We start from the raw sequence: 17,183 nt of genomic DNA, 5'->3' as shown, positions 1-17,183 counted from the left end.
ATCCAACAGCTGTACAGGTTTATTTGCATTAATATCAGGGGATGAAATCAGCAGCTGTTTTTTCACATTTCTTCAGACATTAAGAGCACAAATACTCAACTTTTTCGCACAGCCAAGAATGTTGAAAATGACGTTACTATTGATTTGTACTGAGAACAAATCATGATGTTACATTTCTGCTGTTTTCTAAGCATTTTTACTGCAGGAAATGCTTAAAAAACATCTGCATTGAACATAGTATGCTAATACCTCTGGTACAAGTGTTGCATACAAGTAGGAAAGTGGACTGCATTTTTTTTTTGAATGCGTGACCTAGGTGTTATTTATTTTATAACTATTCAAGATCCTCATTACTAATGATCCCAAGTGTCTAAAAACAAAACAACATTGATCTAAAACATTCAGAGAAGCGGGTGACGACTCCTGTGTCAAGAAAAACATTGAAGATGGGCGACGTGGAAGACTACGTCAGCGGCCTCTTTGTGATGTCCTGCTCTGTTAGGTAGTAGTTCAGATACCCGCCCAGTGTGCTCACTGCAACTCCCGTCATGTGGCTTGAACACCCATCTGTGAAAACACGCACCGTTGATGTGAGCTTGCAGTACAGGCTCTAGTGTGGAGTAGTGGTCAGGGCTCTGCACTTGTAAATAGGAGGTGGTGGGTTTAGACACAGGTGGGCATTGCAGCTATACCTTGAGCCCTAAGGCAGAGGCTGCCAGTCCTAGGGGATTTTATTTTACATGTGGAATGCTATAGTTAAAGGGCAAACCTCTTCATAATTTTTAATAGTTGAAAACGGTTCACATAAAGTCTATTTTGAAGTCAATTAAGGGATCCGTTGTGTAACAGAGAGCTTGATTGGAACAAAAACAAAGGATTGGGAGCCCACGCTCTAAGGTGCTTCACACAGTCTGCTTCAGGAACATGCAGAGGGGTATAAATGGGTACATATGCAAGTCACTTTAGATAAGATTAATACCAACCTAATTATTATTAATTACACTAGTACTGATTAACTAATCAGATCAGTTCTCTGTACCTTTCAGAGTTTTTTCTCTCCTCTTCACCCGTTTGCGAAGCTGCAGTGTTTCCAGCAGGTTTCTTTCCTGCTCGCGTGAGCTGCCCCACTCTATGCCGCCACAAAAAGATGGTTGAAAATTTTGGATGAAATAGTTCTTCCTTGTGAACATCACGGGTCATCCAAATCTACCATTGCCATTTTAACAAATTTAAACATTTACCAGAGAGAAACCGTTACTCATGGTGCATAGCTGATCATTACAGAAGTGTGCAACTTACCATCTTTCCCAAAACAGCCTTCTTCTGGGTCTTGCCAGAACAAAATGTGCTGCAACCAGCTAGATTTGTAGAAATCTGAGAAGCCTGCCAGGCCACACAGCATTACTACAAAGCAAGGGGCAAATCGATAGATATTAGATTCTCACTACATTAAAACTTGCCGAGATCTGTATAACGATTTGATATCTATCTCATGACACAAAAGGTGAGCTGCAATTTATTATCCATGAGCAACAACCTTTGCATTGCATCCACAACAACGTAATTAGTAAGTAGAAAGTACTGTTACTTACACATAATCTAAAACCAGATTACTAGATACTCACTGTTCTCAATAAAAATATCTCGCGTCTGGCTTGGATAACCGTCCTTTTCAAATTCCACATTGCTCTTCATCATGTTAGAGCAGAAGATTTTTTCATAGTCACGAATGGTCAGGTTGGCACGAGCCTGTCTGTGCTCCCCTTGCAGGATGTTAGAGCACCCTTGCTGTAAGCCCAAGACAAATCACAAACAAGATCCCTGAAACCAGCAAAAAAACTGCTTTTTGCTTTCTAAAGCTGTTTTATTTTATTTTTCCTTGCACAGAAAAAAGAGGCTATTTCAATTTCAGAGGCTACACTCAATTCATTCCTACATCCCATACAATGGCCCTAGACCTCTGCCGTGTGGTTTAATATCTCTGTGCTCCTACCATTCTCCCCATCATGAAGTACAGCAGCTGGTGAGACAGGGAGTAACGAGGACACCCGAATCTCGTCATGGTCTCCCTGCAGGACTTTGTCACTATGCAAGGTGTTCCGTTGTCTTTCCTTTAAAAAGAGAACAATAAAAAATTGCCCAGCTTTCTACTGGAAACTCTTCAGCACCATAGCGTCATTCAGGAAATCCGCTTTATGCGAGAAGAGCCTTGTTATGTTTGTTGTTGTGGGATCTTTCTTTGCATGTTCTGTAAGTTTAGGAACATGCAGGGACTGGAGTTATCATTCAGTCATTGTCATAATAGTTTAGTTGGAAAATACTGATTTCTCTTCCGATTCAGTCGAACCAGTAGGGAGCTCTCACCATGTTGTCTTTGCGGCCATAAAACCCCACTATAGTGATGGGGGCACTACTGTAAAAAAGGCTCCATCCTTCAGAGGAGACCTAAAACTGAGGTCCTAACATTCCCTGGTCATGGAAAGTCCCAGGGCATTTCTCGAAAAGAGTAGGGGTGTTACTCCAGTGTCCTGGCCACATTTCCCTCTGGCCTTTACTAATCATGGCCTCCTAATAATCCCCATCTCTAAGCTGGCTTCATCACTCTGTTACCCTCCCCAGTAATAGCTGGTGTGTGGGGAATGTACTGGCGCACTATGGCTGCTGTCGCATCATCCTGCTGGGGCTGCACACTGGTGGTGGAGGAGGGTCCCCGTTACCTGTAAAGCTCTTTGAGTGGAGTGTCCAGAAACAGCGCTACGTAAGTGTAAGGAATTAATACTACTACTACTATCATCATTCAACTTGCCAATTCTTTTACAATATCTATTGCAAAGCCTGGAACCCTGGATGAACCAGTAAGATTATTAGATGGAAGGTTCCTCTAAACCCACATTTTGATAGCAGTCGGCATTTTGAGACATTAAATGAGTAAAACGACTGCTGCAGACTTGTGCCACTGACCCTTACAATACCTGCTTTGAAAATTCACCAGTGTAAATCTCCAGAGTGTTTTTTTTTCCATCTGTTTCCCCATGCTGTGATTATGATTATACCTCTGTGTTTAGGTCCTACAGTACTTTTCTGTGCTATGGTGTCCCACATTTGTACCGCGTTTGCTCATGCACGTCTTTGCTCTACCAGGAATTCACTGAGCCCCACTACCCTTCGATCTGACCAGGGCTGTCCAGTGTCCTCTTGCAGCCGAAACAGGACAGGCCCCTGGCCGCAGCCGGGCACAGATATCTGGGCTCCATACCAGGTGCCTAGGAGAAGGGTCATGCACTTATCACTGAGCTGCTCATCGTAGCACTCCATGTCTCGGAGCGTGGCGTAGGCCAGGGCGGGGTCCGAGGTGTTCCACACATCGGGCACCGTCCAGAAGCGGGTTTCCAGTATAGGCTCAAACTCTGGGGGGGAGAAGGGTCCAGCAGAATTTTTAATTTTGCAAAGCAGTCAGAAGTGCATTTTAAGAGGAATTAAATATTGGTTTGGCTTTTGTAATTCAAAGATCAGAAACGCTTTTAGACTCTCTACCCTTCTCAGTCCTGCAGCCCTCGGTCAAGCAATGCTTCTAGCTCAGGAAATTATTATTTTGCAGTGTCGCTGTTACTAATGAGCCACGTAAACCCCATGGGAAATCAGAGTTTGGGTGCCAGCATGGGTTTACCCTTTTAACGTCACCTGCAGCCCTGTTCCAAGAAAGGGTGCTGCACTGGAAATGACAAATAGGGCAGATTGATTCTTCCCACAGCATGCGTCAATGAGAAGAGGACACAAAGTGTGAAAGCACTGGAGCATGCTTTACCTCTGTAGTACTTCGGATCGCTGTGCTGGAGCACAGTGACTGCCTGGGTGATGATGTCATTCAACCTTCTAGCCAGACTCTGAGCCCTGGAGATGTGAGCTGAGCTTCCTGGGTCTGTGTCCTGCCATCTCTTGAGGGCCTCTGCCAGCTCCACTGTGCACAGAGAGTGGCAGGACAACCAGTTATGTCTCATTCTAATAATTAAATCATGGGGACGAATATTAATTACAGACTTCCAGTTCTAAGCTGAGCATAGAAAGGCACGGTCAGAAGGCATGCGCTGACCGGCAAGAAGTGTTTATATTGTCCGCGCATGCTGGCGACCTCCTCATCTGTTGAAAGGTCGTTTTGTTTATTTGCCAAATGCAAAACAGACTTTTCTTACGTCGACTTTGCATAAGTCGAGGTCCAGCATGAGCAAGGGAAAGTTTCCAGCGTCGCTGATTTTTACACCTCTCCTAAACAAGCTGTCAAATTGTTGAATGGCATTAAATTTTGTCCTAGAGAGCAAATCAGTTAGTTGTCTCTTTCCCCCCGCGGAATGAAACGTCATGCTCATTTCTGTGTATTCACTTCTGTGATCCTGCAGATAAATGTCATACGTGACAAAAAAAAAGACAGAAAACTCTAAGAGACGGTTTTTTTTGTCTTCTGCAGATACGCTCTTTTTTCCCAGGCCAGGGAACATCCTGAGATGTGCTCTCTCCAGCTTTCGGTGGGCGCCTGCAGAGCAAATCCCCTCCTTCCACGGTTTTAGCGGCGTTGGTTTACAGACTAATTTGTTTGATTTCATTTGTTCCGATTGTCTCAGATCAGCGTCTACGATTTTCTCATGGTTTATTGTATTCTATGCGACAAATGAAATCCATTTAATTCCATTCTATAGACATTTTCGGAGTAAAAAAACCCAGTTTGCATTTCCCACGTCACGAAGCGACGTCTTCCCTTCCCTAGTTCATCTCACTAAACCAACAAATAAGTGTATCTCCTCAAAATATAACGACATAAAACATTTTAACACACTAATGATTCTGAGCTGTATACTATATCACATCCTGGACGGTAATTGATTTTAATTAGCGTCATGACAGCCACTGTTCATTATGAGCAAATTTTCTACTTACGATGTGTGACATCAGATGATGGACAGTTGAGATTGTTTACTAGGTTACCTTTTTAATTATCGCTTTATTAAATGTTATTCAATCGGGTGTAAAAGACGACCAATGGGTTATTTTGTCTTGTACGTGGGTAGTTTTATATATATATACACAACTTGCACGTAGAAATATTTCGAAGCAGACTCTTCTAAGGAAATGTATAAAATATCACAGGTATGTACAGCAATAATAAGAAACACATCGTTTGCCATGACAGGCGATATCTTTGTGACACTTCACAAATTGGGTTATTGTTGTATTGTAAACCCTGGGAAGACCCCTAGACCAGCAAAATGAAGAAGACGATACTGACTTTGAATTATCGCAGAGTGAAACTTAAGGTTCCGTAAGGATTGGCATTAAATCCAAATTTTAAGAATCGGAACTTACCGCTGAGGATTCGATATCCCACAACCCCGTCCAAGTTGATGTCTCTGAACTCGTTTTCAAAGAAACCAGCCGCCCTGTCCAGGCTGCTGAGGACATCAGAGATCACGTCCTGCTCTGTGGCAGGAACAGTAGCCGACAGAACCGCCGCAAGTGAAAGCAGGTGAGAGCGCTTCATGCTAAACTGTGTGGATGATGGGTGTATATTAATCACAACGGAGCGCGGCAGCGGCGACCGCAAAAGAAATGTGCATCTCTACACATCTGTGACACATCCGAGCTACAGTACTCTCCCCTCGCGTTTAATAGGAGCTGCGGCTCTAATTGGGAGTTCATCCTGAGATCAATAACGGAACGGGCTGGAGTCGCACAGGTTTTGTCACGTGTCTCCGCCGAGATCGGTGTGCGGGGAGGAGGTCTGCACCGCCTGTTGTAAGCGCTCAGCTGTAATTCAGCCGTCTGCCAATAGTCCCGGTCATCACAGGCAGTGAATACAGATGCTGGAGTACTTTGTATGCGACAAGCCTGTGCTAGTTCTCTGTTGAACAGCAAAACTGCACGCCATCAAGGAGACAGAAGAAAGCAAGTAGGAAATGGGTTTATTTTCGTCGTTGTGTTGTTTGACCGAGGCTCCCGGAGTTACAGAATGCATGGTTTCCCCATTAAACGGAGTGCGCCTCTGTCGATCATGCTACCAGCAGGTTCCACCCCGACATTGTGCCCTCTGGCTGTGAAAATTGCTCACTACACTCAGACGTGCGTCTGACTTTCTGACTGACTGCTGTTGACGTTGATGATGTTTCCGTCCGCTGTTGTGTTGCAACCTGTCGCCACAGAGATTATGATATAAACAAGCCCCCAGCTCAGCTTTATTTTGAAATGCATTTATTTTAAAATCCTGCGCGGTATTTTAAATTAGATTACCATGTGTTATAACAGTTGTTGTTGTTGTTGTTGTTTTATGAACGTATTGGGATGGGAGAAGAATCGAAGTGACTAAAAGCATAGCCTGCAAAATGAATTCATTTAGTTACTAGCCGAATTGGATTGCTAATCGTATGTAAAACATTCCTATGCAATTTAGCTTCGTTTATCACTTCACGTTCCTGGTTCATCTGCATGTTTGTGTTTATTTAATGGATTTTCGGTGTGGAATTCTTCATTATTTTTTTTCTCTGATCTCCAGTCTTTTTTTAATGCATAAACAATAACAAAAATGACAATACAAGCAAGAGGACATATAATCTCCAGTCTTTTCATCGCGAAATACTGGCGCACTGTCTCTTTAAATTCCACTTCCTTCGTCGCCACGTCATACTGACCCAGGAACACGATCATGGCCGGCGCTGGGTCTTCAGTGGCTTGTGTCCTGGTGCTGTTGGTGGCTGTGGGCTTTGCCTCCGGTTACTGCGTGACCCGGCTCGGTTCGTCTTGGGCGGTTCTCCCCGTTATTGTAGTGGGGTGCGTCTTACTGATTGCACGGAGGTCTCGGGCTGGCAGGGCGCGCACCAACCGCAGCGTCTGCGTGCTGGTGTTGGGGGACCTCGGTCGGAGCCCCCGCATGCAATACCACTGCATCTCCCTCAGCAAGCACGGATACCGCGTCTCCTTCGTTGGTTACCTTGGTAAATGTTTCCGATGCAGAGGATGAGCTCTTGTTTTCGAGGAAAGGCGCAATAGTGTGGTTTGGAAGACAGAGACGAGCGGACTCGGGCACGGTTGGGGGGGGTGAATTACGGGTGTGATTACTTTCTCACTCGCGGACCAGTATCTTGGAGTGGGGTTACCACTCAATGCACAAGTTACAATTGGGTTGCGAGCGACCTTTTATGTACGATTACAGGCAGCCCTGTCATGGGCTCGGTAGAAAACGTCGCTGCCAAAACATCGGAATCATCTTTTGCAGACCTGCATTTCGTTCGTGGTTTAAGCACAAACCTCACCTGGTTTCCCAGTAATGCGGCGTTCAGCAGCTACACAAGCCAGGCCAGAGTGAGTTATAAGTATCACAGACATCCTTCAGTTTTCCGCTAGCCTAGGTGTGAGCAGTCCTGGTCGTGGGGGGGCCGGTGTGCCTGCAGAGTTGCATTCAAACTCGGCTCTTACCTGAAATTTAATTCAGGAGGAGCATAACTACTGATTTTATTTATTATGTACTGTTATGCGTGTTCATTTGATTTTGGAAGCTGTGATTCTTCTACTTCTAGGTACCAAACCGCACTCGGATGTTCTTGCTAGTGAGAAAATAAAGATCGTCCCGATTTCGGATCTGAAAGGGCTGACAGGTAATGTGGGATTGGACCCATCAGTGCAGTGGCTAAGCACACAGAAACAAATTCATACAAATATGTTTCCCCTTCAAATCAAGCCAAGAGGGTCTGCAGACTGTGAGCCTGTCCCGCAATAATGTTTATGTCTTGTATGATGTATGCACTTGTCCCTTGATGTTTGTACTGTAAATGTCTGTAGGTGTTCTGTTGATTATATACTCTTTGGCAACACTGCAATTCATAGGTCATGCCAATAACATTTGCTGAAGTGAAATGAATATTACATCTCAGTTCTGCCTTTATCCATCAGAAAGAGTCACTGTATTGCAGGCATGCTACTTGGGTATTAACTGCATCAATGTGATTCTCCAGCATTTAGTGTGTGTGTTTTGTCAGCCATATGCCTCTTCAGCTCTGCCCTCTCTCTGCGCTTGCAGTTGGTCCCAGGGTTCTCCAGTATGTGACGAAGGTTGTTCTGCAGTCACTGCAGCTGCTATGTGTTCTGTTGAAGATCGACACCCCTGCCCACGTTCTGCTGCAAGTAAGGGCTTTTAGCTGTTCAAGCAAAACGGGTTGTTTTTTTGTGATGCAGAAATGCGAAGCACCAGCTGTGGTCTAAAATTCCCCTTTGATGCAGTGAGATCTGGGTGGGGTACTTCTCAGTGTTCATGTCTGTCGCCCTGCCTGCCTGCCTGGCTCAGAAGCTACCAGTTCCGTGTTGCATGTGATCCCTGGAGCAAGGCATCCCTGTTTCTCTCCACTCTTGCAGAATCCACCAGGCTTGCCCAGTATAGCTGTCACCTGGCTCCTGTGTACAGTCTGGGGAAGCAGCTTCATCATTGACTGGCACAACTATGGATACACCATTATGGCTCTCGCCCACGGAGAGAAGCATCCCATCGTCCAGATTGCCAAGTGGTCAGTAAAGTCCGGCGCCCACTGGGACAGGCAGAACGAATTGCACGGTTCGGAGCCGAACCTTGAAAAGTAAAGGCCAGGTAAATTCCAGCGCCTCTAACGTTCTCACTTCTCTTAGGTACGAAAGGTGTTTCGGAAGATGTTCGGATTACAACCTCTGTGTCACCAACGCCATGAAGGAGGACCTGCACAGAAACTGGAACATAAAGTAAGGGACCCACTGACAATGACCAAGGCAATATTACTCTGATGCTCAGCTGTTGTCTTGCAGTACAATAAAAGCAGCAGTAACAGCAGTCCACACAAAGGTGTGGACACTGCAAGGGTACTTTCATAACACTGGTGTTCTTTTTTTTTTTTTGTCTCTGTAAGGGCAACAACACTTTATGACAAACCACCCTTGATATTTAAAGAGGCATCTTTAGAGTCAAAGCACAGCTTGTTTCTGAAAATGGCAGAAGATTTTCCCCCATTTAAACCCAGGTGAGTCGGAGTTTTATATCACATATTTTTACCTGGGGAGAATGGGTGACATCCTATACACTAACAAATGTTTGCCTTTATAGCATTTCGGGTATTTGGAGGGAGGCTTCTTGTTGGAAGTTGTAATGCGCTCTAGTGAAACTTGAGGGGTCTCACAACGGAGCGAGGGGAGGGCAGCGTTGAGATGTAGAAGTTTTTCTTCCACCCACTCGATTTGGCAGAGCCGTACGGACAGGATGCAGTCAAACCGCTGAGCTAGATCTAGGTGGCAATGGAAGACGTGCTCCAAGTGCAGTGACAGGTGCTGCATTGAATTTGAACGTTGTAAGTTCTAGTCCAATGCAGTACTGATTTTCATTTGTCATCCACGTAGTATTCTGAATTCTGAAGCTCTGTCCTCTGAGCTAGCCCAGTGCTATTCTGACTGGTGACCTGGCTGTCCGTGTTGTGGGTGGCTGGGCTCGGTTCCGAAGGACGCTGGTCTAACCGCTGTATGGGTGCCGTAGGGCCCAGCGCGAAGGTGACGGGGTGGACCGGACGGCCTTCACAGAGCTCGACCCCGTGACCGGGACCGTGACGTATGCTGTGGGACGTCCTGCCCTCCTGCTGAGCAGCACCAGCTGGACAGGTCAGGCTCTCATTCACTGTCCACAGTCTCTCGGACCCAAGAAGACCCCCCTCTTTTGTAACTCTTTTTTTGTAGAGTAATGAGTTTTGACCCAGAACGATACTTAACGGATATGAGGACAGAAAAGAGATACGCTGGCCTGGTCAGTATGAGGCCTTGAATCAGAATGAACAAGGCAAACTCCAGCCCACTGTTCTCTGCAGCTTCGCTCTGTTCTTATAAAAGTCAGTAATGGTTTCAGCCAGAAGACCAGCTGGGTCTGAATAATGCTTCCTGATTAGGTGTCTCCTGACTGGGCCCACACGCCATGTACTGTATAGTGAAAGTCCATATAGTGAGCACAGCAGCCCTTTGCACTGAGTGCACATGTGTCTTTACTGCTGGGATCTCATCATAAAAAAACATTTTCTTTTCTGTTTTTATAACCATGGCTTCTCTCACCATTCCTCTTGTTTCCGTTGTCAGAGGATGAAGATTTCTCTGTGCTGCTGAAGGCCCTTGAAGGTACAGAACTCCGACTCGAAGCCGGTTGTAACACAGATTCTGTGAAAATGTCCACTCATTGCTGCTTCCAGTTGATTCAAATCTGCAACGTACCTGGAATTGAACCATTTTTGTGAGGACGTCTGTAGAGTTAAAACATGTGTTATAGGTTTTAAGAACAACAGTTGGAAGTAAACAGTGGGTCAGGCTGGTAGGAAACAAAACTTAGAAAATAAACAAAAATAAAGAGGACTTTTGAGATTCCCCAGGTGGTATTAACCTGACACGAAATGAAGTGATCCCTGTTCTACAGCCTAATATTTTCTCTATTTTTTTTAACAGAATATGAGGGTTTTATTAAGGATGGAGCTACACTACCCTCCCTAGTCTGTGTCATCACAGGTATGCTTTCAGGTGCAGAGACTCCTTAACAAAGAGATTACAACCATTCACTTCACCAACCCCTTTGCTATAAAACAAATGCATAAACAAGATCATGCAGAGCTTTAAAAAATTGCACACAGCATTGAATTTCCTTTCTTCCTGATTGTATATTTAGGCAAGGGTCCTCAGAAACAGTACTACAAAAACTTGATTGAGGGAATGCATTTCAAGCACGTGCAGATCTGCACCCCATGGTTGGAAGCAGAGGACTACCCAGTCTTGCTTGGTAAGTGCTTCAGAAACTCTGTGGAATTCCAGACACGTTCGCTGCTGGGTCTGTACAGACTTGACCAGAGTAAGACGCCGCCGTGCAGCTTGGTAGTGAAAACCACAAACCACAGCAGCCAACTAATAGACTAGCTCACTACGATCCTTCAGCCTTTACAGAGATCAGTTACACCACCATCTAGCTGAACATTTGCACGCACGGTTTTTGGTGCCAATCCGAAGAGGAATTGTCCCGTTTTCTGTCTGTTTAGCATGGCCCTGTCAAACTGATGTAATCCTCGTGTGCGCGTCACAGCTCTGCTCGGGCCCCGAACAGAAGGGGGGGGGGGGGTTCACTCTCTGAGCTCTCGTTGGCAGGGTCAGCGGACTTGGGCGTCTGCCTGCACAAGTCGTCCAGCGGCCTCGACCTCCCGATGAAGGTGGTGGACATGTTTGGCTGCTGCCTCCCCGTCTGTGCCATACGCTTCCAATGGTGAGCCCAGAGCTTACAGAGAGCACATCTCCTGGCTTGACCCTGCAGAGGCAAGAGGCACTTTAATATAGGCACTGAGAGGCATTAAAGACACTGCAAATGAGTACTGGAGTCAATAGTGTTGCATTTTTAATGCTTCACAGTGTGTAAGTCGATGAGGTTATTTTAAAAAAGAATATAAGCAAATAAAAGTTGTATCCATCTGGATTGTAATCTGTTCTGCACTAGAGGCTGTGATCCAGGCTTTTTTATCAGCACAGCTGGGACCTGCGCCCCGGGTGTTACACAGTGAGAAGTGAAACAGGTTTTCAAATGTCAAGACTCCAGTCCGATTGCAGACATCAGCAGAAAAAGGCCTTTCAGCCCTTAGTGCTGATTGCTGGGATTATCCTGACCCAGGGCGCTCTACTGCCCTCTGTAGACAGAAATCTCACTGCTCTCTTTCTCCCCCACAGTCTGCATGAGCTGGTGAAGCAGGGGGAGAACGGGCTGATATTTCAGGACTCGCAGGAGCTGGCTGAGCAGCTGAAGGTACTGGAAGTGGGGGTGGTTATCGGGGGGCCTTGTGTTTGATGCAGTGAGAAGGAAAGCACAGTCTCAGCCTTCATACGTGGTGTTACTGTCCCTTTGCAGGCAGGTAAAGGACATAGCTCACTGCACAATACAGTTAACACAACACGAGCCCATTACTTGGGTACCATTTGCAAGTACGAGACATGCAAGATGAGAAAGAAAATATATAATGGAAAATAGTCATTTGTCCAAATTAAGCAGGTTAATTTGATCACTTAGTTCTATTGCATTTAAGTCTGGCTGGTCTAAATCGAGGTCAAACGCGCTCTGCAAGGGGTGGTTATGACTGTGATTATACTGGCCTTCCGCACTGTTTGTTTGACATAGATGCCTGACAGCTGTAGCTGTTGCGCACCAATAATTTTGCTGGCTGCCTCCACAATCCCGCTGTTTCTATTGCATGAGATGCATCAGCATCTGGCTAGCTGTGGAGTTCTGAGTTTTACTCTTTTGTGCACTTTCAAGGAGGCAGGGAGCGGAGCGCCCACTGCTCAGCCAGCTCAGCCCCCTCCTGAAGACGGGTAGCACTCCATCCACTGCAGCCACCACTTTCATTATGGTCTTTCCCTGCACAGGGTATCGCAGCTCTAGCTGAGGGACAGGGATTGTGCAGATGGGAACTTTCAGGAACTGGAAAGTTCCTTGGGGGAAAAGCTTTATGCCTTGTGTTCCACGTGTATTAGATCATATCGGTGAAACAGATTGGAAATCTGTCCGGTTGAATCCAGGAGTCCCAGGCTGTTAGGTTATGGAGAGCTTACGACACGTTGGATGTCTGTATGTACTGCCATGTCCTCGCTCATTTCTCTTCTGCCCTTCTCTGTTCAGACGCTGCTGGCAGACTTCCCCGGTGCCCGGGGAATGCTGGGTACCTTCAGGAGGACCCTGAGGGATTGTGGCCTGCAGCGCTGGGATGAGAGCTGGGAGCAGACTGTCCTCCCTCTCCTCTCCGGAGACGTCCAGTGAAAACCCCACCTGGCACAGGTGGCCAGCGTCGCAAGAGCAGCTGCTGGACTGACCGGGCACGTCTGCCCCGCCTACGCTCTAGAGGACCCTGCTGTGTAACAGCCTGCGGCAGATTCTCAGCACTTACACTAGAAACAGCTGGACGACACTCTGGGATCAGTACCTAAACCTGGCCATCGCCAGTGTGGTTTTGTTTCAGAGGGCTTCCGACGCGGCTTGGTTACTGCCTTGAGGAAGAGGGCAGCAAGACACACACATCCCCTCGCAGCAAGGCCTGAAGTGCACGGCGCAGTGTGGTTCTGGGTCTGACCCGGTACCACACTCGCCCGGGTCCGAACTTCAGCGGGGACAAAGCGCGGCGGGAGTGGCTCGGGGAGCGACCAGCTTCGTTTTATTACGAGGGCGAATTCGCTTCACTTTCTCAGGTGCCCTTGGATTTTGTCTGCCAGCGTGGTGCTCATTCACAGTGAATTAGATTTCCTAGCAATAGGAGTCTTCAACTCAAACCCAGACCTAAAGGACTGTAAACCTGTTCAGAAAAAACCCCATCTATGTACAAAAAAAGAACGGTTTACTTTTTTTAATAAAGCACTTTATTTCATAAATGGAGTTGTACAATTTCGATGGTAGATTTTCTGTCGTAGGGGAAGACCTGTGCTGTAGGACCAGGAATTGATCGATGTCTGATTCCAGCTTTATCTGCAGACAAAAAATAAAAGATCGTCCAGCCGTTCGATTTTAATAACTTCATAGTCCAGTCGGGGGCTGCAGTGAGCACGAGGCAGGATCACACACAGGGGAACAATTTAGAGACCCCTGTCCTGGGGGGCACATGAGTCTTACCAAGCTCGCTCTTGAAGAGGCGGTACGTCTCGGGGTTTCGGATGGTGGAGGCTATGTAGACATCAGGGCTGCTGCTCTGCACAGGAAGCTTTAAAAGCTTGAGAAGCAGCCTCACTAGCGCACAGATGATACCGGGATCGTACACCACATCTGTGTCGAACAAAAAGACAGGACCAGAAGGGCCTTTTTAGAACAAAACTCTAGCCAGGGGTTAATCCAGCTCTAAGTGTGTAATATTTTAAAATATTATTACACATGCGGTGGTAGTGTGGCTAAGGATCTGCGCCTGTGGCTGGAAGGTTGCTGTTCGTATCCCGTGGTCGGCAGAGGAATCCTACTCTGTTGGGCCCCTGAGCAAGGCCCTTAAACCCAGCTGCTCCAGGGGCGCTGTACAATGGCTGACCCTGCATTCTGACCCCAAGCTTCTCTCTCGGTGTGCCTCATGGAGAGCAAGCTGGGGTATGTGAAAAGACAAATTCCCAATACAAGAAATTGTATATGGCCAATAAAGTGATCTTATTAGAAGCTTATGGGTTTGGACTGTGATCTCTGGGCTAGCAGAGTTTGAATCTTGGTTGTAGTGATTATGTAGTTCTGAAGACGCATTTCCAAGTCCTTTTAAGATGCGCCTCTCTGCAAAAGAAAACGAGTGTTTCCTGGCTTTCCATAGAAGAGAACAAGGAAACCGGCACAAGGAAAGGAACTCCTTTCGGGAGGCAGCCGGGGCCACAGCACCTGACGCGATGACCGTGTCGGCCTGAAAGTCCCCCAGCTGCTCCGGGGCTGCGGTGTCCCAGTCCAGCTCCGCCACGGAGACGGCCGTGCTGCCCGGCCCGGGGGTGGGGGTGCCCTGGGGGGCCAGCCCGTTCAGCGCCACGTTGCCCTGCAGCCGCTGCAGCACGCTGGGGTGGCCGTCGCTGAACGTGTACCTGCGGGGGCGGCAGGACTTGCACACGACCATCCCGGTCAGGCCCACGCCGCTGCCCAGCTCCAGCACCGCCCTGCGGGGAGAAAAGGGGGACGTTCCGACACCCCCACGAAGACAGGCTGCGCCCCCCCAAGCTCTAGTGAGTTCGTGGAGGGCGGGTTTTAAGACGCGCAGAGCGGTCCCCACCTGCCGCGGAAGACCTCGGGGTGCTCCATGGCCCACTCGGCGAGGTGCAGCGCCGCCTGCCAGGTGACCAGGCCCGTGGTGCCGTCCGAGACGAGCGCCGTGCTCTCCGACAGGCTGACCGTGTCCCCTGAGGGCTGGACACCCCACACAACGCGTCACTCGGGCGGTACAGCGCCAGGACGCAACCGGGAGAGAGAGTGAGGGCGGAAACGAGGGGCTCTCCTACCAGAAAGTAGCTCTTGTGGCAGACCTGGTCTTCCCCCGCTCCCACGACCTCCGCGAAGGCGTCGTACAGCTCGTCCAGGGGCTCGGGCTCCGCCGCCGCCGCGGCTTCGTGCTGTCCGGGATACAGAGTTTAGAGAGCGGGGTGAGGAGGAGACTCGCCGGCCGCCCTAGACTTCACGTCGCGCAGTTTGGACGACATTGCTTTTTGGACGACATTGCTGTCCCGTGCAAAGGTGTGAATCGGCTGAAGTTTAAATTACCTTTTTAATTAATTCGGAGAGGAAAAGCCTTCTGTATTTAACGGACGGGGGGTTCTTTAGACAAAGTGGATGGTGGACTGTCTGCAAGAAGCACAGGAGAGGGATGTAATCGATCATTAATTTATTTGTTTTAGAAATATTCAATGCGTCATCCAGGCTGTTGGTGTATTTGCACTCGAGCCGGCCAGCCGGCCGGTGACAGTCGGTGCGAGACGCAGCTGTACCCTCTCCAGGATGCGGAGCACGATGCCAGGAGAGTCCGGACACTGCAGCTCCTTCTCAAGCGCCTGGAAGAGAACACGTTGGGGGGTCTTTAGTGGCACAGCTACCATGTCTGACACCCCTGTAACACTAGAGCGCTATTCCTTTAACAATGACCGCATCTCTCCCGGCGCTCGGAGTTTCTCGACCTGCTTCTTCGAGCTGCAGCGCTTTGCCAGGCTACAAAACACAGCGGTTCAGTAAGTATAACTCGAGAGCCCAAAGACGAATTTTACTTACTCTCCAGGGAAACGACCCCAGTCTGCACATGGCAAAAAAAGACACCGTGAAATCCTGGAGTACATCGCGTTGGTCTGCTGAAGACGAGTCCGTCTTCATATCCGTCTTCCTCGAAACGTCTTCGAGACTCATGGTTCCAGCAACGAAACGACTTTATAAAACCTTCTTCATTTATTCAGATGCACATGCATACTATACAAATGTGCAATGACAACCACATCTCGAGGAAGAAAAACAGACCATGTCCACGGCAAGTTTTTTCCACCCATAACCCACTGCGGTTTTGTAGTCCTTTTCCCAGGAGAGTCTGGTAAATGTAGTTTTTATTTAGGTAGCGCAACTTTTATAAAAACACAATCATTGCCCTTTTTTATTAACGTTTCCTTTTTTAAAGGAAAGTAAAAAAATCACATGATCACCATTTTTGCATTGATTTGAACTTTTTTTTTCTTTTTAATATACCTGATAGGTCAGTAAGGGGAACCGAACCTTGCAAGAATGCAAGAGAAATTTCATTATAAATGTCTTTAACGTAGAACTGGGCTAAGACCGTATACTGCAAATCAGTTCTGTTAAATTGTACTCTATCATGAACTGGCTTTAATCAAAATAAAGCGAAACCAATTGAAAACAAGCAATGAACAATATTAATGAGGCTTAATAGACAGAGGTTTGAGGAAATTAATAGCTTTATCTGTGATTTACTGATGTTACAGAAGCTGTGCATGCGGACTTCTATTTTAATGTTTTTACAAAGTCTGCTGCTTTTAATTTTACAAAATATCCTATTTTACTTTTAGTTAACTTATTACGTTTTCCTTTTGTAGGGACAGAACACATTTTTCTCTTCGTCTCTTACTTCTAGATAGATAGATAAGACTTTATTGACTTTATTGATCTACTCCGTGAGAGTACAGCAACTGCGGCGCCCTGGTGCCGTTTATAACTAGCATTAAGTACCACTTTGCAAAACCCCCATCTCACTGTAATTCGTACTGGCGTCAGACCGCGTTTAAAACAACCGTGCAGTGAGACCTCACGGTCCCGGAGATATCAGGGCTCTGTCTGGCGCTGTGTTTGATGGCTGATAAGGCCGGCAGACCGCGGTATCACACCCGCACATTGTCACTGAACTGTGACCAAACGCCTGCTGGCAGATAGTTCAATAAGCGTTTGGTGTTATCATCACTACGATCAATATTAAAATTTAAAACACTTCACAAAATGAAACATGAAAGAAGCACAAGACCTTATGCTGGGTATAACCGCACGGGGGGGGGACGGGTCATTTTCTGGGGCTTAAATTATTTTGGTGTTTAACGCGGGCAATAAACGCAGCGATCAAGTCTTTTTCCATCACGTGTATCGGGCTTGTCGTGTGTTATCGACTCCTGTAGCCTGTAGCGCTCAACCAGCCCGCTCT

At 47.2% G+C, this 17,183-nt stretch overlaps 3 protein-coding genes across 4 annotated transcripts; 1 reads left to right on the top strand and 2 right to left on the bottom strand.

Annotated features, from left to right (window-relative positions):
* Nucleotide 1: 1 nt before the first annotated feature.
* c18h16orf89 (chromosome 18 C16orf89 homolog) lies at nucleotides 2-5,938 on the bottom strand. 2 transcript variants are annotated; one of them, XM_088937056.1, is made up of 8 exons: nucleotides 5,356-5,938; nucleotides 3,806-3,958; nucleotides 3,257-3,407; nucleotides 1,994-2,111; nucleotides 1,626-1,788; nucleotides 1,300-1,404; nucleotides 1,040-1,129; nucleotides 2-567 (listed from the first exon to the last, which is right to left on the bottom strand). In XM_088937056.1, exons 1-8 carry the CDS (start codon nucleotides 5,528-5,530, stop codon nucleotides 464-466), a joined length of 1,059 nt encoding a protein of 352 aa, XP_088793182.1. In that variant the 5' UTR covers nucleotides 5,531-5,938; the 3' UTR covers nucleotides 2-463. The 2 variants fall into 2 exon arrangements, with proteins under 2 accessions (XP_088793182.1, XP_088793183.1); XM_088937057.1 differs by lacking the exon at nucleotides 1,040-1,129.
* A 719-nt stretch (nucleotides 5,939-6,657) lies between these two features.
* Nucleotides 6,658-13,422, top strand: alg1 (ALG1 chitobiosyldiphosphodolichol beta-mannosyltransferase). Its single transcript, XM_088937055.1, has 13 exons — nucleotides 6,658-6,977; nucleotides 7,560-7,637; nucleotides 8,060-8,163; nucleotides 8,392-8,540; nucleotides 8,659-8,748; nucleotides 8,913-9,023; nucleotides 9,530-9,651; nucleotides 10,117-10,155; nucleotides 10,477-10,536; nucleotides 10,694-10,804; nucleotides 11,164-11,278; nucleotides 11,734-11,809; nucleotides 12,680-13,422. Exons 1-13 carry the CDS (start codon nucleotides 6,689-6,691, stop codon nucleotides 12,815-12,817), a joined length of 1,482 nt encoding a protein of 493 aa, XP_088793181.1. The 5' UTR covers nucleotides 6,658-6,688; the 3' UTR covers nucleotides 12,818-13,422.
* Nucleotides 13,026-16,382, bottom strand: eef2kmt (eukaryotic elongation factor 2 lysine methyltransferase). The gene is made up of 8 exons (XM_088937058.1): nucleotides 15,761-16,382; nucleotides 15,484-15,546; nucleotides 15,260-15,340; nucleotides 15,001-15,111; nucleotides 14,775-14,908; nucleotides 14,396-14,661; nucleotides 13,661-13,810; nucleotides 13,026-13,516 (listed from the first exon to the last, which is right to left on the bottom strand). The coding sequence occupies exons 1-8, from the start codon at nucleotides 15,890-15,892 to the stop codon at nucleotides 13,416-13,418; spliced, it is 1,038 nt and encodes a 345-aa protein (XP_088793184.1). The 5' UTR covers nucleotides 15,893-16,382; the 3' UTR covers nucleotides 13,026-13,415.
* Between the last annotated feature and the right edge of the window lie 801 nt (nucleotides 16,383-17,183).

This window comes from Atractosteus spatula, chromosome 18 (genome assembly GCF_055471065.1).
Source record: "Atractosteus spatula isolate fAtrSpa1 chromosome 18, fAtrSpa1.hap1, whole genome shotgun sequence".
In the NCBI taxonomy this organism is placed as follows: domain Eukaryota; kingdom Metazoa; phylum Chordata; class Actinopteri; order Semionotiformes; family Lepisosteidae; genus Atractosteus; species Atractosteus spatula.
Note: the sequence above shows the minus strand (reverse complement) of the source record. Positions and strands in the feature narration are given on the sequence as shown.

What these genes read in the sequence shown, in the direction of transcription:
- eef2kmt (XM_088937058.1), bottom strand. Translation starts at nt 15,892, where the DNA reads ATGAGTCTCGAAGACGTTTCGAGGAAGACGGATATGAAGACGGACTCG. An exon ending in TCTCCGAATTAATTAAAAAG is followed by an intron (nt 15,112 to 15,259) that starts GTAATTTAAACT and finishes TATCCCGGACAG; the next exon opens with CACGAAGCCGCGGCGGCGGC. An exon ending in CGACACGGTCATCGCGTCAG is followed by an intron (nt 13,811 to 14,395) that starts GTGCTGTGGCCC and finishes TGTTCGACACAG; the next exon opens with ATGTGGTGTACGATCCCGGT.
- c18h16orf89 (XM_088937056.1), bottom strand. Translation starts at nt 5,530, where the DNA reads ATGAAGCGCTCTCACCTGCTTTCACTTGCGGCGGTTCTGTCGGCTACT. An exon ending in CGATCCGAAGTACTACAGAG is followed by an intron (nt 3,408 to 3,805) that starts GTAAAGCATGCT and finishes TCTCCCCCCCAG; the next exon opens with AGTTTGAGCCTATACTGGAA. An exon ending in GAGAGAAAAAACTCTGAAAG is followed by an intron (nt 568 to 1,039) that starts GTACAGAGAACT and finishes GTGTTTTCACAG; the next exon opens with ATGGGTGTTCAAGCCACATG.
- alg1 (XM_088937055.1), top strand. Translation starts at nt 6,689, where the DNA reads ATGGCCGGCGCTGGGTCTTCAGTGGCTTGTGTCCTGGTGCTGTTGGTG. An exon ending in CCTAGTCTGTGTCATCACAG is followed by an intron (nt 10,537 to 10,693) that starts GTATGCTTTCAG and finishes TTGTATATTTAG; the next exon opens with GCAAGGGTCCTCAGAAACAG. An exon ending in AGCTGGCTGAGCAGCTGAAG is followed by an intron (nt 11,810 to 12,679) that starts GTACTGGAAGTG and finishes TTCTCTGTTCAG; the next exon opens with ACGCTGCTGGCAGACTTCCC.